This window comes from Carcharhinus amblyrhynchos, chromosome 21 (assembly GCF_965287045.1).
Source record: "Carcharhinus amblyrhynchos chromosome 21, sCarAmb.v2.hapA, whole genome shotgun sequence".
Classification (NCBI taxonomy): domain Eukaryota; kingdom Metazoa; phylum Chordata; class Chondrichthyes; order Carcharhiniformes; family Carcharhinidae; genus Carcharhinus; species Carcharhinus amblyrhynchos.
The window spans coordinates 5,613,639-5,641,129 of record NC_137344.1 but is presented as its reverse complement, the minus strand read 5'-3'; the positions used below and the strand labels follow the sequence as shown (position 1 = coordinate 5,641,129).

At 42.0% G+C, this 27,491-nt stretch overlaps 1 protein-coding gene across 2 annotated transcripts in view; it reads left to right on the top strand.

Moving 5' to 3' along the window:
• Positions 1 to 27,491, top strand: part of cep112 (centrosomal protein 112) — a 468,252-nt gene that overhangs the window by 354,676 nt on the left and 86,085 nt on the right. For both annotated transcript variants that reach the window (XM_080209170.1, XM_080209169.1), the window contains one exon: positions 19,187 to 19,249. In XM_080209170.1, coding sequence (XP_080065296.1) covers positions 19,187 to 19,249 — 63 coding nt within the window. The remainder of the gene's footprint in view (positions 1 to 19,186; positions 19,250 to 27,491) is intronic.

Below are 27,491 nucleotides of genomic sequence, written 5' to 3'. Positions count from 1 at the left end.
GTGTTACCATCACTGAATCCCCCACTGCCAACATCCTTGGGGTTACATCGACCAGAAACCCAACTAGGCTCGCCACATGAACACAATGGCAACAAGAGCAGGTCAGAAGCAAGTAACTCCTAACTCCCCAAAGCCTGTCCATCATCTACAAGGCACATGTCAGGAGTGTGATGGAATACACCCACTTGCCTGGATGAGTGCAACTCCCAACAGCACTCAAGAAGCTCGACACCATCTGGGACAAAGCAGCCAGCTTCACATCTCCAAACATCCATTCCCTCCACCAGTGATGCTCAGTAGCTCAATATTTTCCCAAATTGCCCTAACTTTTTAAAAAAATCATCTTTTTAGTGTTTGCGGTCGTAAGATTTTGCCTTCATTGACTTTGAGAGCTGTCTATAAAGTACATGGTCTCGAATGAAATTATTGCTCCAGCCTGACAGCACCTTTCAATGGGTACGAAGTAGAAATGGTCGAGAACTTCAAGTTTTAGATGTTCGGATCACCAACAACCTGTCCTGGTCCTCCCATGCCGACACTATAGTTAAGAAAGCCAACCTACACCTCTACTTTCTCAGAAGACTAAGGAAATTTGACATGTCTGCTATGACTTTCACGAACTTTCACAAATGCACCATAGAAAGCATTCTTTCTGGTTGTATCACAGCTTGGTATGGGCTCCAGCTCAGCCCAAGACCGCAAGAAATTACAAAAGGTTGTGAATGTACCCCAGTCCGTCATGCAAACCAGCCTCCCATCTATTGACTCTGTCTACACTTCCACCTGCCTCAGCAAAACAGTCTGCATAATCAAGGACCCCATGCATCCCGGCCACTTTCTCTTCCACCTTTTTCCATCGGAAAACAGATATAAAAACCTGAGGACACATACCGACCAAGTCAAGAACAGCTTCTTCCCTGCTGCCACCAGACTTTTGAATGGACCTACCTTGCATTAAGGTGATCTTTCTCTACACATTAGCTATGGCTGTAACACTACATTCCGCACTCTCTCCTTTCCTTCTCTATAAACGGTATGCTTTGTCTGTATACCACGCAAGAAACAATACTTTTTACTGTATACTAATACATGTAACAATAATAAATCAAATCTAATCAAAATTGTGGTGTGGCTGATAATGTACAGATTGATTGATACATCCAAAAGTGAATAAAAAAGTTTATCACAGTTGAGCAAATGCATGTGAAATTTCTAACACATAAACCTCACAGTTGTGCATTAAAAACAGAAAATCTCAATTGGGACTCTCCGAATGAGTAGTTTACCCATAATGCTGCACATTGTTCCTTGTCTGAGCCTCCAGACTGGCTCTAATCATCGTCTGAGCCTCCAGACTGGCTCTAATCATCGTCTGAGCCTCCAGACTGGCTCTAATCATTGTCCGAGCCTCCAGACTGACTCTAATCATCGTCCGAGCCTCCAGACTGACTCTAATCATCGTCCGAGCCTCCAGACTGGTTCTAATTATTGTCCGAGCCTCCAGATTGGCTCTAATCATCATCTGAGCCTCCAGACTGGCTCCAATCATCATCTGAGCCTCCAGACTGACTCTAATCATCGTCCGAGCCTCCAGACTGACTCTAATCATCGTCTGATCCTCCAGACTGGCTCTAATCATCATCTGAGCCTCCAGACTGGCTCTAATCATCGTCTGAGCCTCCAGACTGGCTCTAATCATCGTCTGAGCCTCCAGACTTGTTCTAATCATCATCTGAGCCTTCAGATTGGTTATAACTATTGTCTGAGCCTCAAGTTTAGATTTTCAAATTACACCAAATGAACCCATAACGCAGCTTCAACTCTTTTCAGCTGACTGCTAAAATGAAGTCTCATTGAGATAAATTTAAACATTTGTGCATATTATTGCAAATGTAATTTGTAGGCTATAGTTTCATTTTTAAGTTTTAGAGTTTGATTTTTTCATAGATGGCCTTCGGCCTCCTAGTTGCATGGGGTATCTGCTAAAGCTATTATAGCTTCCAGATATAGGGAGAAGTATATTAACCAGCTTAGCTTGTGATGCGCACAAAGGATTTAGTGTACTTTATATTAATGATAAAATATATTGCTGCATAAACAGTTCATTCACCCACTGTGAAACCTTTGGCATTATAATTTTGTTGTGGCTTTATGCATTCTATTGCATGCGTACAGAAAATGTGTACAGATATGAAGGATTGGATAATGCTTCTATTACTCCTTTGACAGATTTTTAAAAAACTTTTTGGCAAAAGTGTTTGATATCCAGAATTGTCCTTTACAGGTCAATTCACATTGCAGCAAAGCCCAGAGGAAGTGACATTGGCCTTAGGAAAATAGTTCAGGAAGCAGATAAGTGCTTGAGTGTTTTTACTAGGTGAATCTGCAATCTTTCTACCCGTTTTATCCAACAGTCAAGAGTATGGAAAACAAGAAACAATGATCCAACACAATCAGTTCACTATTATTTAGCCAGATCCTAATCATCATATTGAATCAGTTGTTTAAAGTAATTTTTGATCTTCTGTTCCGAAACCATTCCTTAACAGTTATCTCAGGTTGACTGTCAACTTGTACTTTGTAATTTTTCATATTTAAAACTCACTCTGCTGTTTCTTGTGTGCAATATTCAACTGCACTTTGATGACCTACTTACATCTAAGACAGCTGCCTGAAATCTTCAGATTTAGGAGCATAGATTTCCTCTACACTGAGTTACTTCCATCTCCTTGCTGCTAATTACCCACAGCAACATTGGGTGCCAGGGATACCTGACTGCTTTTGCACCCAGCGCTGCTGAGGCAGAGTGAAGGAAACTGCATCAAGCCATGTATTCACATGGGGTGTTAATACACCAACAGCGCTGCAATGAATAATATTGCAAGGGACGAACGGGGAGTTAGCTCCCCACAATTTTCTGCCGAGTTCCATTAAATGGCCCCAGGAAGTTTGCATAACTTGTGCAAAAAGATTAGGCCAAGAAGTCTATTACTGAAGTGAAATAGAAATCAAAAATGTGGAGCAAATCGAGTATTTGCTGGAGTTTATTATTCCAAATTATTTGCTTGCAATTTTTCTTACATTTTATTAAGTGCAGCCCACTGTTCTTGAGGTTTATTCATTTAGTTGTCACTTAAAAAACTGAAAATTATTTCTATATTATTTAAAAGCCTTGTGCATGTGTGTGGTTCACTTTTCTGTTATCAAAATTTTAGGAATACTTTAATATGATAAATTAATACTGCCTGTGCAGATAATTATAATGGAATTTTTCCTATGTAAACAGCTGCTTGTCACAGCTCAGATGCAGACTGCAATGTCTAATTCACTCTGAATTGAACTCTCCCGGTTCTCCCCACCATTTTGTTTGATGCAAAGTAAAGTTTGAATTTGTTTTACCTCAACAAATTTTAACTTTGCTTTTAATTTTTAGCTAGTTGATGAAAATCAGCCCATCTCCACTGTCCCACCCAAGCTTGCCCTTCTCAAGTTCCCCTTTACTACCCCTCTCTTTCCCATCACACACAAGCCCCTTCACCCTGCTGACTTCCCTCTGTTCGCCATGTTGCCTATCCCAGCACTTCCCACATTCTCCCACCTCTGGTTCTCTGCCCTTTGTCTTCTCCACTTTGCCTGAGTCTGCCGTTGAAATGCCATACCTAGTCTTCACATGGGAAGCATCCATGTAACCCATTTCCAATTTGAAAGGTTCAGAAGCTGATTTCCAATTTGAACCAGGCATCTGGAGCATTCCCTACCTATTATCCCTTCCACCTTTCACTCCCAGCTACCTTTCAGTCATTTCTTCTTCCTTATGCTGCCCCCACATCATTCCTGCGCCTTTTTCATTCATCCATCTACATCTCACTCCAAATACCTTGCTTCTCACTGTTTATGTCTACCTTTTGCCTCAAGTGCCAATTGAACATAAGAACATAAGAACATAAGAAATAGGAGCAGGAGTAGGCCATCTAGCCCTTCGAGCCTGCCCCGCCATTCAATAAGATCATGGCTGATCTGTCGTGGCTCAGTTCCACTTTCCCGCCCTCTCCCCATAACCCTTAATCCCCTCTCGCCCTTTTAACAACTTGAAGAGTGCCTTCAACACAGGAAAACATCCTAGCCACTTTACCATAGCCTAATCATGCAAAATTGGCACCAAGCCAAAAGAGGAGACATAGGACTGGGAGGGATTATATTAATGATTTGGATGCGAATATAAGGGGCATGGTTAGTAAGTTTGCAAATGACACCAAGATTGGTGGCATAATGGACAGTGAAGAAAGTTACCTCCAATTGCAATGGGATCTTGATCAACTGGGCCAGTGAGCTGAAGAATGACAGATGGAGTTTAATTTAGATAAATGCGAGGTAATGCATTTTGGTAGATTGAACCAGGGCAGGATTTCTCAGTTAATGGTAGGGCACTGGGGAGAGTTACAGAACAAAGAGACCTAGGGATACATATTCGTAGCTCCTTGAAAGAGGAGTCACAGGTGGACAGAGTGGTAAAGAAGGCATTCAGCATACTTGGTTCCATCAGTCAGAACATTGAATACAGCAGTTGGGACGTCTTGTTGAAGTTGTACAAGACATTGGTAAGGCCACACTTGGAATACTGTGTGCAATTCTGGTCACCCTATTATAGAAAGGATGTTATTAAACTAGAAAGAGTGCAGAAAAGATTTACTAGGATGCTACCGGGACTTGATGGATTGAGTTATAAGGAGAGGCTGAATAGACTGGGACTTTTTGCTCTGGAGGGTAGGAGGCTGAGGGTGACCGTATTGAGGTCTATAAAATAATGAGGGGCATAGACAAGGTAGATGGTCAATATCTTTTCCCAAAGATATGGGAGTCTAAAACTAGAGGGCACAGGTTTAAGGTGAGAGGGGAGAGATACAAAAGTGTCCAGAAGGGCAGTTTTTTCACACAGAGGGTGTTGAGTGTCTGGAACAAGCTGCCAGAGGTGGTAGTAGATGTGAGTACAATTTTATCTTTTAAAAAACATTTAAATAGTTACATGGGTGCAATGGGTATAGAGGGATGTGGGCCAAATGCGGGCAATTGGGATTAGCTTAAGGGTTTTTTAAGAAAGGACAGCGTGGACAAGTTGGGCTCAAGAGCCTGTTTCCACGCTGGAAACCTCTATGACTCTATACTAAAATTTTGGCAAAACTGGTAGGTCTTAAAGGAGGTGGAGAGTTTCAGAGGCATTTCCAGAATTTAAGGGCTAGATTGCTAAACATACTGCCACTAGTGGTGAATTCAAGAGATAGAAGCTGTAAAAGAGACCAGAATTGAATCTGTCTCTCTTCCATTTTGTCCCAAACCTTATCCTTTATAACTGGGAATCTGTACATTCCTGAAGTCACTTGAAACCCAATTGACACCAATGTTCAGTTTATATATAGTATTGCCTGCCTGGATCCTTTCCCCTGGCACCTTCACCTGTCCTGAATGCTCACTGATTTCTGTCCCTCACCCTTTCCACCTCATCCTTCTCCTCATTACCTCCTACAAATGGCTGGATCCCCCCATCTCAGCAGCATATCCCAGTTCACTACCAGGAAGTGTAGCCTTTGACCCAGAACTCTCCCACCTCAGTGACCTGCAACTCAATCTATCCACGATTGACCCACCACCACTGCTGACCTCCATGCCTAATGTCCCTTAGCCACTGCCTTACACACAATAAAGCTACAGGAACGAGAAAAAAAAGTAGAAAATAGTAAATAATAGAAATGAGGAAAGATGACTGGGAAAGAAAGAAAAGAGTGAGTACCAGGTGAGATACTCAGGAAAGGAGAGTAAGGAAAATGCTGCAACGAACATATCTGCCAAATTATGGACAATTCTTGGTATTTTCATCCATGCAGATGACTCGTGGAAAAGTGGAGTGTGAATGGGCCAGCTGCTACAGGCAATTGTGCAAAGGCACAGGGACCCTGTTATAAAACATATTTAAGATGCAAACACACCTAAACTTTCTGTGTTTGAACATGTCCATGCCTTAAACATAAGAACTATTTCATCCAATGTAAAGTATATCAGAATCTCTGGTGTTTGGGTTAATTTTTAAATCCCTTGTCACCAACTCAATAATATTACTTGAGCAGCTTCTTTTCACCCCGTTGGCACTCTTCTGATTTCCCAGTCAGGTTGAAATGATACCACCTATCCGTTTGTTTGGACATTTGATGAGGCACAACCTTTAATATTTCAGTAAAGAAAAGGGAAGATTCTCTGTGTCAGTGCAGTGCAATCAGATGGCAGAGGCAGCAGAAAAAGAGAGACTTCCATTTATATATTGCCTTTTATGACCATAGGGTGTCCCAATGTGCGACTCAGCCAATGAAGGATTTTTGAGATGTAATGTGGCAACCAATTTATACTCTGCAAACTCCCACAGACAATAACTAAATCATCTGTGTTAGTAATGAGATCTGAGGATTTTTTTTACATTCCTTCATGGAATGTGGCCATGGCAGGCTGGGCCAGCATTTATCACTCATCCCTAATGATATTTAAAATCAACCACATTGCTGTAGATCTAGAATTATAAACAGGCCAGATCAGGTAAGGACAGCAGATTTCCATCCCTCAAGGACATTAGTGAGCCAAATGGGGTTTTATGACAATCAACAATGACTTCATGGTCATCGTTAGACTTTTAATTCCAGACTTTTATATTACATTCAAACTTCACCATCTGCAATGGTGTGATTCAAACCAGAATCCCCAGAGCATTACCCTGGGTCACTGGATTATTAATTCAGTGATGATGCCACTATGCCACTGCCTTACAAATAACATAATATCAAGGAACAAGGGCCCTAGAATTACTTTTTTAATCATCTACCAGTGGCTTAATTTAAAGGGTAAGTAATTGTAGGAAAGCTCAAAGCCGTGATGTGCTCCTCATGTTCCATGTGGGAAACCCAGAACATTTCCAGTCCCCGGAGCTATCATGTGTGCAGGAACTGTCTTCAGCAGTAGGTCCTGGATGCCAAGATTTTGGAGCTGTAATGGCAGCTCTGGACAATGTAATGCACTGTGAGACGGAGAGTATTGTGGATAACACGTATAGAGAAGTGGTCACACTGCAGAGTAAGTCTCCACAGGCAGGAAGGGAATGTGTGACCACTAGACAGAGCAGGAGGTCTGGGCAGGCAGTGCATAATCTTTTATGGCTATTTCCCTGCAAAACAGATCTACCGATTTGGATATTGTTGAGGGGAATGGACTCTTGGGAAAGGAGCAACAGCCAAATTCAATGAACCACAGTTGGTTCTGCTGCACAGGGATGGAATAAAAAGAGTGAGAATGCAATTGTTACAAGGGATTCAATTGTAAGGGGAAGAGATAGGTGTTAAGTGGCTGTAAATGAGACTTCAGGATGGCATGTTGCCTCCCTGATGCTCAGGTCAAGAATGTTTCGGGATGTTTGAAGAACATTCTGGCTGGGGAGGGCAAATTCGCAGCGGTCATGGTACACATTGGTACAAACAACATCGGAAAGAAAGAGATTAGATCTGAAAAGCGGAATATAGGAAGTTAAGAAGTGAGCTGAAAAGTAGGACGTCAAAGGTAGTGGTCTCAGGAATACCACCCCAGTGTGAATCACAATGGAAATAGTCAGACATATTGGACGAATACATAACTGAAGAAATGGTGTGACAGGAAGGGTTTCAGATTCCTGGGGCATTCTGAGGGAGACGCAATCAGTACAGACTGGATAAGTTACATCCTGGGCAAAGCCTGGACTGATGCCCTAGGGGGAATATTTGCCAGTGTGTTTGGGGAGGGTTTAACCTTATATTGCAGGCGGTTGGGAACCTATGCAAGCAATCAGAGGAGCGGGAATCAAGGGCTTGACAAAATTCAGAAAGTGGAATAAGAAAAGTGAAAAGCAGAGAAATCAAGGGCCAGAATCAAACGGAACCACAGTTAATGATAGTGGGAATGGCTCCAGTAATGTTAAAAAGAAAGCCGTGAAGCTCTGCCTTAACACATGGAGCGTTCATAATAAAGTGGATGATTTAATCTCACAAATAGATGTAAATGGGTATGATGTAGTTGGGATTACAGAGACGTGGCTGCAGAGAGACCAGGGATGGGAATTGAACATCCAGGAGTATTCAGTATTTAGGAAGGACAGACAAAAAGGAAAAGGTGGTGAGGTTGCATTACTGGTTAAAGAGGAAATTAATGCAGTAGTGAGGGAAGATATTAGCTCTGACGATGTGGAATCGGTATGGGTAGAGCTGAAAAACATTAAAAGGCAAAATATGTTAGTGGAAGTTGTACATAAACCCCCGAACTGTAGTGTCAATGTTGGGAATGGCTTTAAACAGGAAATTAGAGACGTATGTGGAAAAAGAACGTTGGTAATTATAGGTAATTTAGATCTGCATATAGGCTCGGCAAATCAAATTTGTCACAATACCACAGAAGAGAATTCCTGAAGTGTATGCGGGATGATTTTCTGGACCAATGTGTTGAGGAACCAACTAGAGAACAGGCCATCCTAGACTGGGTATTGCCTAATGAGAGAGGAATATTGGCAATCTCTTTGTGTAACATCCCTTGGGGATGAGTGACCATAACATGATAGAATTTTTCATCAAGATGGAGAGTGATGTAGTTAATTCTGAGACCAGACTCTTGATTCTTAATGAAAGAGAGTGTGATAATATGAGGCACAAGTTGATTTTGATGGATTGACAGTGGAAAGGCAAACATTCAAAGAGTGCAGGAGTGAAATGCAACAATTGTTTATTCCTGCCTGGCACAAAAACAAAACAGGAAAGGTGACCAAACTATGGCTTACAGGGGAAATTAGTGAGAATATTAGATCCAGGGACAAGGCAGACAAATTGGCCAGAAAAAAAAACTGGGATTTGAGACTGTTTAGAATTCAGCAAAGGAGAACCACGGGATTGATTAAGAAGGGGAAAATAGGGTATGAGAGTAACCTTGGGGAAACAAAAATGCTGACTGGAAGGTTTCAATAAGTACATGAGGAGAAAAAAATTAGTGAAGATCTTTAAAGTCAGAAACAAAGGGAACAAAGAAATGGCTGACCAAGTAAATATATACTTTGGTTCTGTCTTCACAAAGGAGAACACAGATACCAGAAATGTTGGGGAACACCGGGTTTAGTGAGAGGGAGGAATGAGGGGGAGCCATTGGATGGCTCCACGTATTTGAACTTTCAGAAGCCTTGCAACAAAGTCCCACATATAAAATTAGCATGTAAAATTAAAGCACTTGGGTTTGAGGGGAGTGTATTGAGGTGAATAGAAAACTGTTTGGCTGACAGAAAACAAAAAGCAAGAATAAACGGGTCATTTTCCAAAGAGCAGACAGTGATTAGTGGGGTAATGCAAGAATCAGTGCTGGGACCCCAGTTATTCATTATATATATTAATGATTTGGATGAGGAATCTAAAAATAAATGACACAAAGCTGGGTGGAAGAGTGAACTGTGAGGAAGATGCTGAGATACATTTGGATTTGGACAGCTTGAGTGAGTGGGCAAACTCATGGCAGATGTAATATAATTTGGATAAATGTGAGGTTTCTGCTTAGCAAAAACAGGAAGACAGATTATAAATTAGGAGCGGGGAATGTGCAACAAAACCTGGGTGTCCTCGTACACCAGTCACAGAAGCTAAGCATACAATTGCAGCAGACAGTAAAGAAGGCAAATGGTATGTTAGCCTTTGTAGCGAAAGGATTTGTGTACAGGAGCAGGGATGTCTTGCTGCAGTTATACATTATCTTGATGAGGCCATACCTGGAATATTGTGTGCAGTTTTGGTCTCCTTATCTGAGGAAGGTTGTTCTTACTATAGTGGGAGTGCAGACAAGGTTTGCCAAACTGATTGGTGGGACTAATGTATGAGGAGAGATTGAGTCCTCGTACATTAGGATTACATTCACTGGAGTTTAGAAGAATGAGGGGGGATTTCATAAGAACCTATAAAATTTGAACAGGACTAGACCGGGTAGATGCAAGAAGGATGTTCCGATGGTGGTGGTGTCTAGAACCAGGGATCATGGTCTAAAGATACAGGGTAAACCTTTTAGGACTGAGATGAGGAGAAATTTCTTCACTCAAAATGATGAACTGTGGAATTTGCTACAACAGAAAGCCGTTGAGACCAAAACTTTGAATGTTTTCAAAAAGGAGTTAGATATAGCTTTCAGGGTGAATGGGATCAATGGACATCGGGAGAAAGTGAGATCAGACTATTGAGTTGGATGATCAGCCATGATCGTGATGAACCGTGGAGCAGGCTGGAAGGGCTGAATGGCCTCCTCCTGCTCCTATTTTCCATAAATTAAAAATAGAAAATGCTGAACAAATGCAGCAGGTCTGGCAACAGAATTAACAGTTTGAGTCTAAATGATTATACATAGGGTTACATAGGATATGCAGCATAGAAACAAGCCATTCGGTAGCATTAGTCCATGCTGGTGTTTCTGTTTCACTGAGCCTTCACCCATCTTTCGTCACCTAAATCTATCATCATAATTCTCTATTTCCTTCAAGCCCAAGCTTTTTATTGCAGTTCTTTTCAAATTCTCTGCAAACCCTCCAAATGATAACAGAAATGATGAGAAAGAGATTTCTATCAACAATTTTTTGATTTGATTTAATTTATTATTGTCATATGTATTAACATATAGTGAAAAATATTGTTTCTTGCGCGCTATACAGACAAAACATACCATTCATAGAGAAGGAAACGGGGAAGTGCAGAAAGTTACAATCATAGCAAGGGTGTAGAGAAAGATTAACTTAATGTGAGGTAGGTCCATTCAAAAGTCTGATAGCAGCAGGGAAGAAGCTGTTCTTGAGTCAGTTGGTACGTGACTTCAGACTTTTGTATCTTTTTCCCAAAGGAAAAGTGGAAGAGAGAATGTCCAGGGTGCGTGGGATCCTTAATTATGCTGGCTGCTTTGCCGAGGCAGTGGGAAGTATAAGCAGAGTCAGTGGATGGGAGGCTGGTTTGCGTGATGGATTGGGCTACGTTCAGGACCTTTTGTAGTTCCTTGTGGTCTTGGGCAAAGCAGGAGCCAAACCAAGCTGTGATACAACCAGAAAGAAAGCTTTTCATGGTGCACCTGTAAAAGCTGGTGAGAGTCATGCCAAATTTCCTTAGTTCACTGACTTTCCCTCCAAGGCATCAATGGATAATGAAACTGAACTGACACTGATACATACAAAACAGGCAGATCCCAGGACTGATCTGTGTACTATCAACAGTTAACTGATTTCAGTCCAGATGTTGAAAGCCTTATGGTTCATTGTCAGGGAAGGGGAAGTTAGCCTGTATTCTCAGCTCCAGACCACAGCTGGATAGCGCATGGGCAAGGACAGGGTCTATTGACACGTATTTGAAAACCTTCCACAGCTCCTGACAGGGCTCATGTATGAAATATTGAACAAAGTATCAGAGGGATAATCGTGGAATAGACTCCCAGTACAAGCAGCAAATTCAGCAGATGGGAAAAGATGATAATTTGGGAAAAATACAAAACAGAGCAGCTATTTGTGAAGACAGTTGAAATTGATTGAAGAATGAGTAAACTCAAATAGCATCTTCTTCAAGATAATAAAATGAAAGCTGAACACCATCTGCAGCTCCTACCTGCTCGCCTACATCCTGTCTCAAAAGTGAAAATGCATCAATGGTTCTTTAATTATATTTCACTTCATACAGTGCCCAAAGAAGCCTTGATGTGTGAAATAAAGTGGATTTTCTTTGCTTTCCTTTTTATTTCATTGTGTTCTGTTCCTGCCCTTCTTCATTTCCTTTTAAAGGATGAATTCAGGGCAGCCTCTGTAAGGCAAATATCAACTTCAAAGGGGGGTTATCCTCTGGGGAGGTGCTCTCAATCTGAAATGCTTCCCCCAGCCCCTCCCCGCGGAGCCTGTTGTCAATATCCAGCGCTCTGTATGGGCAGTTAAAAAAACAACTTAGCAAAGATCCTGGTTGGAAAGGGCCCGTTCGGGTGACAATCTGGCCGGGTCATCTTTGATCAGCGATTACTGAGTTGAGCGAGGATTGGCATCCTTCCTGCTCCGAGCACAAATATAAACTTACTGAGCTCAGGAATGAAAATGTTACGTGTTCAAATGAATAAAACTTCAAAGATTATTTAAAAGGGATCCTCAAAGCTCAGTTTATTAGACAACTGGAGTAAAAGGTCAAGGAGAAGTAGCTATCAAATAAAATTAATGAATTGGCGATTGTTCTTCTGGTTGATTCGTGTTCCCTGACTATTCTCAGGAACCTGTCAACTCCTGTCGCTCATAACACCAATTATACTTCAGTGGCTGCGAAAAACACTTTGCAACATCTTAATGTTGTGAAGGAGGCTATAGAAATGTAAATCTGTCCATCTGTCTGCCTTATTCTCATTGTGCCCATCAGTTGCTGAACACGTGAAGCAGTTGTGCATGTACAAGAAATTAGGCCGCCCTAAAACAAAAACAAGCTGAAGCTCTTGTGTGCGTGCTTGCAGTCGTGTAAAGGGTCTGGGTAAACACAGATGAGCTAAGTTTTGAAATGTCCCCCCTCTCTTTTCCCTTTCGCAATCCGCAGTGTGTGCCTATGGGCTGTGCTGTCAGCTGGAGCATATCTGTTCAAGATAACTCATGCATAACCTCTGACATTAGAACACATGGTATTGTATCTCGTTGGTCAAAGTTGCAGCCCAACAACATTGCCATGCAATGTCTGCCCACAATAATAATAATGATGAACAATAAGAATAATGACATTGCCAGATTTGCTATACCATTTAGTTACAAGACCTTCACAAAATGACATTTCTAAAATTGCAGAGGCTATTGTGGAAAGTGTGGAGAGATGTATCTTGGATGAAGACTGAAGATGAAAACTTAGCTCATGTGTGATGTCCTGCTTTATTAGATATCCCATTAGCATGTGGTTGCCTAGGCACTAGATAGATTTGAAAGAAGAATATTCCTTGCCTTTTTAAATTTTTATCATTATTATTATGGGCAGACATTGCACAGCAATGTTGTTGGGCTGCAACTTTGACACTCTAATAGTGGTCTAACCAAGCTTCAATACCCTGTTCTAGTGATTGGATGTAATGAAACAAGTTCAGCATAACTTCACTACCTTTGAATTAAATCCCTTGGGAAATGAAGTCCACTGTTTGGTTTGCATTTTTATGGCCTTGCTAACCTGTGGGGCAACTTTGAGTGACTAATGTATTTGTACTCCAAGATCCCTTTGTTCCTCTAACCCAGCTAAACTAGAAGCTTCCAAGCAATGTAACCTCCCTGTTCGTTTTACCAAAATGCACAATCACATGTCTGTCAGTGTTGAACTTGACTTGCCTATGATTTGCCAATTCTGCAAGTTGATTAATGTCCTCGTGTCATTAATTATAGTCTCCTCAATATCGACTACCTTCTGCATCCAGGCCCCTGCAAATTTGGAGTCATTCACGAATTTGCAAGTAGTGGCTAGAATTTGCTGGCTGTTCACACTCAGCTGCCACTGTCACTGAGAAAGGAGAATTTGGTGCTCAGCCAAATCTCCGTTCATTGTAACGGGACCAGAGAATCCCAGCCACGGGTAAGGTTTGAGGATCCAGTCCAGTGCTTCTGATTCCAAGGTCTAAGTCATGAATTATAAATTATGGGCAGCAGTGTTCCCAGCACTGATCCTTGTGGAATACCATTTCACACCCCTTGCCACTATCCTCGCTCCTTGCTTTCTGTCTTGAAGCCAAAGAGTGAACCATTCTGCCACTTTAATGCTGACTCCACATTATCACTTATTCATAAGTCTATTATGGGGCACCTCATCAAAAGCCTTTGAAAATCCAAATGAATTGCATCTACCACATTACCATTATCTATTCTTTCTGTTACCACCTCAAAAAATTCATAAAGTTGGCCCAGCAAGCTTCTTGCTTTTGAATTCCGTGCAGACTATGCATTATTATATTTCCTGCTTCTAAACATTCTTCCATTCTCTCATTTCGTAAGAATTCTATTATTTTTCCTACCACCAGTGTTAAGCAGTCAGGTCTATAATTGCCTGGACAAGTTCTGTTCTCTTATTTAAACAGGAATTATATAAGCCATGCATTCATGCAATCCACTTCAGCTATTCCATGTGGCAAATAAATTTCTACTGAGTTCCCTATTAGTTATTAGGACTACCTCATAAACCTATAAGAAACAGGAACAAGAGTAGGCCATTCAGCCCCTCGAGCCTGCTCTGCCATTCAATAGGATCATGGCTGATCTGATATTCCTTGTGTCCATTTTCCTGCCCTTTCCCTGTAACCCTTGATTCCCTTACTGATCAAAAACCTATCTGTCTCAGCCTTACATATACATAACACTTTCCCCACAGCTCTCATCATTTCAGTCTGAAATTGGGATCCCTTTGTTCTGACATGAGGGGAAACATCTCTCAGCATTCATCCTTTAAAGCTGAGACTTTACCAAGACCCGCAAATAGGTCCACAAAAAGATCAGCCATGACCTTACTGAATGACGGAGTAGGCTCGAGGGGCCAGATGGCCTACTCTTGCTCCTAGTTTTTATGTTCTTATGATACAGTCCCCGGAAAGGTAGGGGTTTTAGTTCAGTCGGGCGGCATGGTCGTGCAGGCTTGGAAGGCTGAAGGGCCTGTTCCTGTGCTGTAATTTTCTTTGCTCTTTGCTCTTTGTCTTGTGGTCGCAAACAAAAACTAAACCCAATGATTGGAATTCTTTTTCAACGTTCTTTTCTTTTCATTGACAGAAGTTAAATCTCAGTGCCAAAGTTTGTGTGTCTTCTTAAACAGGACACCAGCAAATGTTGTAAAATCTGAAATATCTTTAGAAAGCTGGAATGGCAAGGGCTAGCTTTAGAACCATAGAATCATACAGTGCAAAAAGAGGCCATTCAGCCCATCGAGTCTGCACTGACCACAATCCCACCCAGGCCTTAGTCCCATAACCCCATGCATTTACCCTAGCTAGTCCCCTGACCCCAAGGGCCAATTTAGCATGGCCAATCCACCTAGTGCGCGCATCTTTCGGACTTTAATCTCTCTTGTCAAATGAATGATACGTTAACAGAAATACGTTCCATTTAAATTCTACAAACGGTGCTGGTACTTCTGCAGCAAGAGTACGAAGAAAGTTCAATACAAATAATAATGAGGGAAAAAGTAGATTATGACAAAAAATCATGATAGTAAGCCAGAAAGAGCTGCTTCCACTATATAAAAAGGAAGAGAGTAGCTAAAGCAGACATTGATCCCTTAGAGGATAAGAGTGGGAAATTAATAACGGGAAACAAGAAAATGGCAGAGGCTTTGAACAAATATTTTGTATCAGTCTTCATGGTCAAAGGCACTAAAATACACCAATAATAGTAGAAAATCAGGGGGCAAGAGAGGAAGGAAGAATTATTATTCACGAAACAGTACTCAACAAACTAATGGGGATAAAAGCTGACATGATGGGCTGCAACTTAGGGTCTTAAAAGCTGTGGCTGCAAAGATGGTGAATGCATTGTTTGTAATCTTCCAGAATGGAAAGGTCCGAATGGATTGTAAAACTTCAAATGTAACTGTTCTATTCAGCAAAGAAGGGAGACAGAGAGCAGGAAACAGTAGGACAGTTAGTGTAACATCTATCATTGAGAAAATGCTGAAATCCATTATTAAGGAAGTAGTCGCAGGATGTTTATAAAATCTTAATAAAATCAGCAGTGCTTAAAGGAGAATGAGTAGATGTAATGTGTTTGGATTTCTAAAAGACTGAGACATTAATAATGGGAAAGAACAACTTGGAACTTTGCACAAATATTTTGTATTTGTCTTCATGGTCAAAGACACTAAAACACCCCAATAATAATAGAAAGTTGGGGGCAAGAGAGAAGAAGAAGTCATCACTTGACATAAAGTACTCAGCAAACTAATTGTTAGATTTCCCACACAGGCACCCAGAGAGACAGCAGAGAATGCATCCATGGAGCGTTACTTGGCTGGAGGCAGGACATCCTCACTCAGGCACATGTCTTGTCTCAGAGAGGTTGGCAGCTCTGTAGTCCCAGTAGCACCATGAGGAGCAGTGGCTGCTGGTAGGCATACAAGCAGCCCAACCAGTCAAAGTGCCCAAGCCCCTTGAACCAGTTAAGTCTGGGGACTTGCAGTGGGGTGCAGAGACCTGCGATGGAGGTACTGATGGTAAAGCCAGGCAAGGAGGGAGCACTTGGAGGACCTGCACTTTCCCACTTGAGGCCCCGGTCCCGATCCTGAACTCCTCCTGCTGGCAGTGGCCCTTCAGTTGCCAATAATTGGTCACTTAAAAGCCTTAATTGGGGCGAAGTTTGGTGGACTACCCTCAGCCTTCCTGCTCCCAGTAAAATTGACAGATTGGGGCAGGCAAGAGGGCAGTAGGAAAGCCATCCAGCTAATTAAAGCACCCTCCCCCATCACCCCAACAGGGACCTATGAAATTTTCTGTCTATGGTGTTAGGGATGATATGTTAAAAGTGAATAAAGGATTATAGAACAGAGGGATCTGGGTGTCTTGTACGTGAAACGCTAAGTTGGCATGCAGGTTCAACAAGTAATTTGGAACACAACTGGAACATTTATTGCAAGGGGGCAGACTTTAAAAGGACAGTCTTGCTACAACTGCATAGGGCTTTGACGAGATCACACCTAGAGTATTACATATCATTAGTCCCCTGTGTAAGCGGGAAGAAACTTACATAGGAGGCAATTTGGAGATGGTGAACTTTCTTGGCTCCTGGGACAAAGGAGTTGTCTTATGAGGAGAACTCGAGCAGGTTGACTTATGCAAATTGTTGTCTAGAAGAATGAGAGATGTTAATATTGAAGCATAGGAGAGGTCATGGGGAACAGACAGGGATGTGGAGTTGAGGCTAAGATCAGATCAGCTGTGATCTTATTGAATGGTGAAGCATACTTCAGGGTCCATTTGACCTCCTCCTATTTCTTATGTTTTTGCTTCCAAGTTTGCCATTACTGTGCAGACTATAGCTACTCCTGCGCCAAAACGGTGACTCAGGTGAAGTGTGCTGTACACTGGTAGAGCCATGGCTTTGAGTGGAGCTTTGTTGATTCCCCACAGCAAACAAGAGCCAGTCAGAGGTTGAGTCGTTGTGAGGTGCCCTCATCTTCTTCCACCTGAAGCCAGGGAGGTCTGCCAACTGCCTTCAAGAGTGAATGGTGAAGGAGACCTAAACAAAGAAAGCAAAAAATAAGAGTACCTCTCCCCTGCCATCCTAAAGAGCATGTGACGTAGATGTCCTGGGATTCCCACTGATTGAGCATTCATTACTTATTTCATTAGGTTTGGTTGGTTAGCAGTGCTCTCTTACACTGCAAATAGCAGTGGAAAATCTCTGGAAAATGCCACTGTTGCTGAATTTAAGACATTGCTGTTGCAACCAGTGCAACATTTTTGTTAGCCTGATTCAAACCAGTGCCAGGAGTGTCTTAGTGTACAGGTAAATTCATTTGAAGCTTTATTTTCATAGTCACATCTCTTCTCTTTTCAATACCCGCTGATTCCAACATCTGCACAGTATTCAGTTTGGAAGCAACCCTTTTGGAAATTATTTTTTGGGGGGGGTGGTATGGTTATCCCTAAACCCAACAGTTTATTGTTTAGTTTTGATACTGATGACAGCCGTTGCATTCTTGCAATATTTGTGTATCCATTCAAACAGGCCTTTTGAATGTCTCCTGAAGGAAGTCCTTCTATTCCTGTAATTCAGTGCACTTGCTGATTTGCATCGCTGCTGTAAGACCTCCCATAAACTGGCCTACAGTGATTACAGAGCCTTAATCACCTGCTAATGCTCTCTACTGTTCATGACCTTCCGCCCATGCACTGAACGTTGCAGTTCAGTGCCTGGTATTAAATATTCAAGTTGTGTTTAAGGTTAAAAATAATAGTCAGTTTCACTGCCTCTATCCTTTTCTCTGCTCTCACTCCATTTCCAAGGCAAACATTTCAACATTTCTAGAATGCACTGCCTGAGAGGGTGATTGGAGCAGATTCAATTGCAATTTTCAAAATGGAATTAGATATGTCCCTGAAGGGAACAAGTTTTCCAGCTGTGATGCAAGAGTGGGGGAATCGGATCCATTGGATAGTTCTTCCAAAGGGGTAGCACAGGCCCAATGGGTCAAATGGCCTTTTTCTGTGTTGTATCATTCTGTCATTACTAGGCTGTACTATGAGGGAGTAGTGAAAATTACATCACATCAAACCATCCCCAAACACTCGAGCAACAGGACCCTGAACAGCTCGCCCTCTCAGTCGAGTGATGGTGAGGAGTGGTTGGGGAGAACGGGAACAAATAATTTCCTATGGAGAGAAATATTGTTTTAAAACATTACAATTTCATTGTATACAATGAAGTCTATAATTATAATTAAAGATCATTTATTTGCATAAACCTTTTTCCAAAATTCATTAAATTGTCAGCTCTTCTGTGCTTAAACTATAATAAGGTTGGCAGTAATCATATTTAATGGTCTTACAGCAAAAAGGTGGAGTTCAGTTTTGCTAATGGCCACATTTACATTAAGTGCGCAAACTCCTTTGAAGTTTCAAAAGCAGGCTGTATCTCTGCTGTACGTTAGAGAATGTTGTTACTTCTTCCCTCAGGCAGATTCAACTGTGTAGCTTCTTTCTCATTTTTTTCTCCCTTTCTCAGATCCCTCCCCCTCGCCACCTTGCACTGCTCCCAGACTCTTCTTAAAAAAAAAATCATCTGGCACTCTAAAGCATACGTGTCATATTGTACCTTCACAGTCTTCATCAGAGCATGTGTTTCTGTTTTTACTAAGGTGAAGTCATTCTGATAAACTTTATGCTGTCATTTTTCATCCAGAAAGCCCTTTATGTTTTCTAATAATTGGCAGCAGAGGTAGATTTTTCCTTTCAAGTGATGACTAGTTGGCTGGAGATCAAAGCAAGGCCCTGTGCTTTCGGTTGCCATGAAGGGGCGTTGGAACTGGCATGGAGCCCAGATCCTAAGTGACAGGCATACCGATTAGGTGCCAAGCGCCTAGGTCAACAGCGAGTGTCTGTGCACGTTCTTCCTCTTTGCCTATCTCATGTTACATTTCTCCTTTTGTTTTTACAGACCAGCAACAAGTTGAAGCAGATTGAGAAAGAATACAGCCAGAGGCTTTTAAAATCTTCACAGGTATGGCCCAGAGATTCAGAAACTTCAGTAACCATGTCAGGTTTGTGAACTGTCAGTAAACCCATGTTATCAAATCAGCTTTCCTTAAGAAACACCTCCACACTTGCAAAATGTCTGTAGATCCTAGTTACACATTACAGCCCATCAGAACTAAAGAGAACGCTTTGAAGATCTAATCCTGTGCCACCATAATAAAATTAATTAGGAATTATTACTTTTTTTGCATCTGTAAGTATTGTGCTTAAAATTCAAGAGGTTGTCTGTTAGCAGCTGAAATAAAACTGTTATGAAAACCCTACACAATCAAAGTACACAAAACATTCTCCTTTGCATAGCTCATTGTTGTCATACAGTAGATCTAATCAGTGGAGATGACAGTAAGGCATGAACCAGCTGCCATCTGCCTCAGTAAGCCCACCTCCAAAACCAAAGGCAGTTGGTTTAATTAAAAGTGCACAGTAACAGTGAACAGAACTGCCCATCCATCCCAGAGAAAAGCTGGCAATCATTTTATAAGATTCAGTGAGAGCTGATCTCTTGACAGCTTGTGTTGAAAAAGAAAATATTTTGTGCTTCTAATGGCCAGAGTGTGTGACGAAACTATGGAAAGAAAGAATACAGAGAAGATTTTTATAATTAGAAAACAGTATCCTAATGAGATTAAGTGGGTGTACAGGCTTTATTCATTAAATTCTGTGCATATTGCAGCATTCCTTTTACTTAAACAACCTTAACCCTTTTCAATCCAGAACCGCTTCATTCATTTTGATTTTTAGATTGCCAGAGCTTTTGTTGTGAATATACTCCTTTGCTCCCTCCCAAAGCTATTGCTACTTCATTCTCATGAATGGAAGATGGATAGCATCCATCACAGATATTTCTGTTCACTATTCCAGCACACACCTGGCTGGCCTCGCCACACTCTCCCCTCCGTAAACTTGTTCATCCAAAATCTTGCTGCCCTAACTTGCACAACATCCCGTTCCCCCATTACCCCTGAGCTCACTGATCTACAGTAAGAAGTCTCACAACATCAGGTTAAAGTCCAACAGGCTTATTTGGTAGCACGAGCTTTTGGAGCATGCTCTGAAAGCTCATGCTACCAAATAAACCTGTTGGACTTTAACCTGGTGTTGTGAAAATCCTTACAGTACCTACCCAGTCCAATGCCAGCATCTCCACATCATCACTGATCTACATTGGCTCCAAATTAAACAGCACCTCAATTTGAAAATTCTTATCCTCATTTTCAGATTCCTCCATGGCCTCACTCTCCCTCTACAATATCGCCCAGCCCTGCAACACTGGTAGATATCTGCACTCCTCCAATTTTAACTTCTTCAATGTCTCAAATTTTAATTTCTTCACCACTGGTGGCCGTGCCTTCAGGTGTCAAGTCTTAAGCTCTGGAATTCTCTCCATAAACTTCAGCCTTTTTTCCCTCTTCTAAGACACTCTTTAAAACCTCCACTAACCTGACCGTAAATCTCTTTCTGTGGCTCAGTGTCAAATTTTTTTTTAGAACAGCTCATCTGAAACACCTTGGAATGTTTTATTACATCAAATGTGCTGTATAAATACAAGTTGTTGTTGAGATGTACTTTGAAGTTGCAAAAATGGGGCCTTCAACCCACACTGTTTCTCTCGACAAACTGTCCTTCCTGCACCCAACTCACCTCCCAGGCTTAAAAAGTATTATATTTAAGAATCCATACATGGAACCAGGTGGCGGGTTAGATGGATTGGCCATGCTGAATTGTTCCTTAGTGTCAAGGGCACTAGCTAGGGTAAATGCATGGGGTGATGGGGATAGGACCCGGGTAGGATGGTGGTCGGTGCAGACTTGATGGGCCGAATGGCCTCCTACTGCACTGTAGGACTCTAGGATTCCGTGATTAAACACCATGGGCAGGATTTTCCAGCCACGCTTGCCCCAAAACTGGAAAATTCCGCCCGAGGTCAATAGACATTTGCATGGTAATTTTCACCCCCCCCCCGTGGCAGATGGGAAAATTGCCCCCCATATATCCTCAGTTACATCCAATTTTAAGAAAGTAACACAGGCTATGGGTAATGCAGGTAACACATCATGGATCAAAAGAAAAGACAGTAGAAGCAGAGAAATAACTATTCATAAAGGAAGTAAATATATTGTTATAAGGGGAAGCAACAATCTATCCTAGTAGTTAAAGGGTGAAAATGTAAGCTCTAGCTAAAGAAGCATTCAAATAGGATAAAGTGTTTTTTTTTTAAATACATTACTCCTACTCATCTGGGCTAAATAGCATGTCTGTGTATCCACAAATGTGATATAATTATGACTAAGAACATTGATGCAATAGCAATAATGGGCCATTAGAAGCTTTCATGTGGCTCTCCCACGGACAAAATTGGTCTAATCTAGTGCTCAGCACCCTCTTTAACATTTACTCCCAACACCCACTCGAGACACATTGCACTTCGAATTCTGTTGTTCACTTTACCCAAGTAATAACCTTCTTTCCTGGTGAAGTGTGGTCACAATAAACTGCAGACTGTCCTATTTGACTGACAAAAAGTTCAAAAGCATTGTGATTTTTGCAGAGGAGCTGTGCAGTTTGAGTTGCGGCAGTATAGAGTGGATCAGTTCCTGCCACTCTTATCAATCCTGTTAGCAGCCGTATCCTTCATCCAAAATGAAACTATGTTGTGGCTTCAAGTTAACTGACTTTCCAGTAAAATTACTTAAAAATACACCAGTCATCTGTTTTCAGCGATGGAATGTGACTGCAATTTTGTGGATATTTCGATCGTCTCCCACATGGGTTCACTAACTTTCCCGAATTGTCCTAGAAGTTCCAGCAATTAAAATAAAACCCTCAGTGAATTGAGACCTTAAATTGGAGGTGGAGGGGAAAAGACATTTTAACTGACAGTCAAGAAGCACCCAATTGGATGACAAAGTCTTTGGTCAAGGCGATGCAGCACTAGAGTGGAGGTGTTGGTCAGACGAGCAATGGGAGGATAGAGGGGGAACAGGCAGCTTGAGAGAAAGATCAGGAAGTCTCTCAGAATGGACGTGACCAGAGTCACCAACCCTACCACAAATGCAAAAGACATTACAAGCATTTCTATCAACTGGGTGACAAGAATCCATGGATTTCATTGTTGTAAGGAATAAAATTCCCAGGTGTTCCACCTGGAATCCCAGCAGGAAACTGGGATTCTGCAGCAACCTGGAATCGGCGGAAATCCAGTTGTGATAGGATCTCCGCTGATTGAGAGTTTCAGAAGTTTTGGAAGAGGTACAGTTACTGCAAACTTTGCAAGGCTAAGAATGGGCTGATGGGAGAACCAGAGGAAGGAACTCCAAAAGTTTGATGTTCCGACTCCTGGAAAGGCACCGAGTGTAGGGCATTGAATAACGATAGGCATGGCATGTTAAACAGGCCCTGATCCATGATGATGAATTGTCCTCCCAATGATTCACACTGTCCAAATGGGGTCAGAATTGATGGATGCTCACAAGCATAATCTTTACCGGTCCATTCACACCCCTCACCGGGACTGTCAGTCTTCTGCATTTTTTTAAATGATGGGAAACAATTGACAATAAAATATATGATTAAATGTAAAGTGAATTACTCATCACCCAACAGCTAGCTGCTTTCACTGAGTGATTTTTTTTTGCAAAAATATACTTTATTGTAAAATATTGGAACAAACATTACAAACATTTCAAAATGGCCATCACACAAAGTGTAATAATATTCAGGTTTCTACATCGATCCTGTTGGTGCTTCAATCCAGTCATAGAAACACTACAGATATTTCAAAATGGTGATTACAAATATTGCAAAAAGATATTTAAGTTGTTTACATTGATCAAGTTGCAATTGTGATCCATGTAATATTCACTGTACACATTCAGTGTGATTCATGCAACCTGAGGGTGTTCGATACAATTCCCTTCCCCTCAGTTCACTGTGGTTGAAAGGCCTTAGACTGTAACCTTCCCCCACATTGCACCTCTACTGCAGCTGCTTTAGTGCGTCCCTCAGCACGTAGCCCTGGGCTTTGGAATGAGCAGGTCTGCAACACTTGGCCGAGGACAATTCTTTACACTGGAAGACCAACAAGTTTTGTTCAGACCAAAGAGCGCCTTCCATCGTGTTGATGATTCTCCAGCAACAGTGGATCTCGGTGCGTCTCCTTGGCAACAGTCCATCCTGCAGAGCTACACAGGATGAACCTCGGCAAAAACCACCTTATTTCTCTCCAGACCTCCTGTGCAAAGGCACATTTCACACAGAGGTGGACAACAGGTTCTCCCCAACCACAGTCACCTCAAGGGCAACGTGCAGATGGGGTGAGACTCCAGGGTTGTAGGTAGGATGTGTCAGGAAGGGCCTCTCTCACCCCTAGCCAAGCTCGGGCTTGGTGCTTGTTTGAAAGTTCTGGTGATGAGGCATTCTGCCAATGACCTTACAGTTTGCTCAGGGAACCATCCAACAGGATCCACCACCTCATTTTTCCAAATAGTCTCTAGAACATTATGTACAGACCACTGCCTGATGAACTTGTGGTAAAAAATGTTGCTCTACATCAAAAGTAGAGCTGGTGCTAATCTGACACTGTAACCAAATGTGCAAATTGTAGGCGGGAGATAGCTTCTTTCCTTCCTTTAGGTCCATCTGTTATATATGATGTTCAGTTCCTGAATGCATAGGCAAATAATCTGCTCTTCAATCTGTTCCAGTGCTAATCCAGGATGGTAAAATGACCTGAAGGTTGTCCTTGATGCTGAGCTGCACTTACCTCTCAGTTCCCAGCTAGCCCATTACAAGTGAAGCTAGCTTTGCAAAATGCTTCCACTCATTGTGGAGCTACTGAACAGGTACCTTCCGTCCTGAACCAGCCTCGATTCTGCTCATACGGAGGGGGGGGGAGGGGGGGAGGTTAAAACCCACCCTCATGTATAAATACGTTTTGTTATCTAGACTCAACAATTGCAATGCTTTCCTGGCCAACCTTCTACCTAGCATCCTCTGTAAACTTGAGGTCACTGCTGCCCATATCCTAAACCTCACCAAGTCCTGTTCACCCTTCGCTGCTGTGCTTATTGTCTACAAACCCAGCAGTGAGGAAGAACTATTGCTTCTGCCAAGGAATTGAAATATAATTTTAGAAAAGATCAATTGGATTCTCTAAATGGCCTTTTCCTGAATGCTACAATGGAACTGTATAACCCAACAGTTTAAACCGGTCCTTGGATCCTCAGGGCTTTCTGGAATGGAAACAAAAGCGACACCCAAATTCCATGAAAGAATTTTTAAAATGGAGTTCCATTTATTTTAATTTTCTCAAATGGAAACAGAAAGTATCGGAAACCAGAAAAGCAGCAATTTTAATTAATCCAGTCTTGTTCGGAGTATCCCCTTCCAATCTCTCTCGGCACACTGGTCAATATACAGTGAACAAGAATACAAGAAATAGAAGTGGGGACATGATGTTGTCCTTTTCTTCCTTTAGGTGTTTACTTAAAAACCTGTCATGTACACCTGTCTAAACTTCCTCATGCGCGCATGTGCCAGATGAAGCTGCACTCTGACAGAGGATAATTAAAACATGAATCTTGGTGTCCATAGATACAGCCTTTTAACACCCATAGCATTTGTAATCATCACTGTTGTGCCAGCTGCATAGCGATCCTATTTATTTTTCTTGGTAATGATTAATGAACTGACAGAATACCGTATACAATATTGGACTACATTAACTGACGCAATGACAAGTGGTTTCAGATCTCAAGTCAACATTGCAGAAAATGAATTAACTATTTCGAACCAGCAGAGAGAGTTTTCATTGGAGCTAATTTTTATTGTAATTCTAAATTGTTAAGAGCCGGTGCAAATCCCATTCTCAAGATCAAACGCAAACAGTGTTTAGTGTTTTAGTCTAAGATTTACATAATTATTCACATCACCAGGCACCAGCTCTGGTGTGTCTAGGGAAGGGAGAGAAACATTATTTGTAAGGCAAATTTAAAGGATTGGGGACAATTAAAGGTATGGTCACAATAAAATTATTCAGCTGCTGAAGTTAAGGTACTGTGTCTCTGTACATCAGAGTGCACTCAAATACTTGTTATTTAGGGATTGTAGGTCTTGGGTTTTCGATTCTGAAGTCAGGAAGCTTCCAGATTAGGTTAAGCATGTATCCCATTTCTTATTGATTCTAGGAGACATTTTTATGACATATTTCTACCACATGATCCACTGAATTTATTGCCAGGTTTCCATATTCCACCAATATGTGGAGTTTGACATTTGGGAAGGTGATTCAACTTTGTACAAATCCCAGCAAAGATGAACAAGATCAGCAGTGAAAAATCTACAAACATGAAAGGATTATGATTGTACTCTTCCAGTACAACGACAACATTGAAATTCATCCAATGATGTTGAAACTTGCTCAGCTATGTCCTGTCTACAAAAACCAGGCCAATTCTACCTCATCAGCAAGGTATCATCGACAATGCTATTAAGCGGCACTCAGCAGATTATTATCTGCTCAGCAATCCTCAGTTTGGATTGTGGCCTTTCAGCTAAGATCAAGCCCAAAATGGTGCGGTGCCTTATCTTGTCAGCTTGGATCTTGTTTGTCTCTTTTGTGAGGACCATCAATTGGATTTTGAATTTGTTTCTTGGAGCAAGCAAGGAATGGATTTGGGTTTGCCCAATCCACTCCGGGCATTGGCTTTGTAACTTTAAGAATGAAGTTAAAAAAAATTTTAAACTCTTTGAAAAGAACCACTCAGCTCCAGACCTCTTTCCAGCCTCAATCAAAACATGGACAAAAGTGTTTCCTAGGTGCATTAAAAGTGTCTACCCTTGAAATCAAGGCAGCATTTAACATGCAGGAACCTGAACAAAATGGAACTGAATGGGAATTGGGAAAAATCTCTCCACTGGTTGGAGTCATACTCTGGGTGGCACAGTGGTTAGCACTTCTGCCTCCCAATGCCAGGGACCCGGGTTCAATTTCAACCTTGGGTGACTGTGTGGAGTTTGCATGTTTTCCCCATGTCAGCATGGGTTTCCTCCGATCCTCTGGTTTCCTCCCATAGTGCAGAGATGTGCGGGTTAGGTTGATTGTTGATGCTAAAATTGACCCTTAGTGTCAGGGGACTAGCTAGGGTAAATACATGGGGTTACGGGGATAGGGCCTGGATGGGATCATTGTCGGTGATGGCTCGATGGGCCAAATGACCTCCTTCAGCATTGTAGGGATTCAATGCCGAGCATAAAGGAAGTTGGTTGTGACTGTTGGAGGCCCATCATCTTAGCCCAAGACATCACTGCAAAAGCTTCTCAGGGTACTGTCCTAGGGCTAATATTTTTCAGCTGCTTCAATATAAGGTCAGAAGTGAGGTTGCTTGCTGATGGTTCAATGCAACTTACAAACCCTCAGATACTGAGTCAGCCTGTCTGCCCACCTGCAGAAAAACCTGGCCAGCATTCAGGCTTGGGCAGATAATGGCACGTAAGAATAACATTACAAGGCCAGATATACGATCATCACCAACAAGAAAGAATTTTACCATCATCCCTTGACATTCATTGGCATCACGATAGCTGAAACCTCCACCATCAACATCCTGGGGTCATTATTGACCATGAATTGAGCCAATACAAGAGCTGGTGAGAGGCTGGAAATTCTCTGTCGAGCAACTCACTTCCTGATTGCCCAAAGCCTGCCCACCTTCTGCATCCAACAGGAGTGTGATGGATATTCTCCACTTGACTAGCTGAGTGCAGCTGACGTAACACTCAAGTTCGATATTACCTAGGGCTATGCAGCCCACTTGATTGGTATTCCATCCATCACTTCAACTACTCACTGCCTCTATCATTGATGCAGAGTGGCCGCAGTGTGTAACATCTATAAGATGCACTGCAGCAACTCACCGAGGCTCCTTCAACAGCACTTTCTAAACGTGTGAGTTCTACCACCTAGAAAGATAAGGATGGCAATGCATGGGAATGCACCACCACCTGCAAGTTTCTCTTCAAGTCACACATCATAGTGACTTAGAACCATACCGCTGTTCCTTCGCTGTTGCTGGAACGAAATCCTGGAAAGCCCTTCCTAACAGTACTGTGAGTGTACCTACACCATATGAACCCGGGTGGCTCAAGGAGGCAGTTCAACACCACCTTCTCGCAGGCAATTGCAAATGGGCCAGAAATGAAGGTACAGG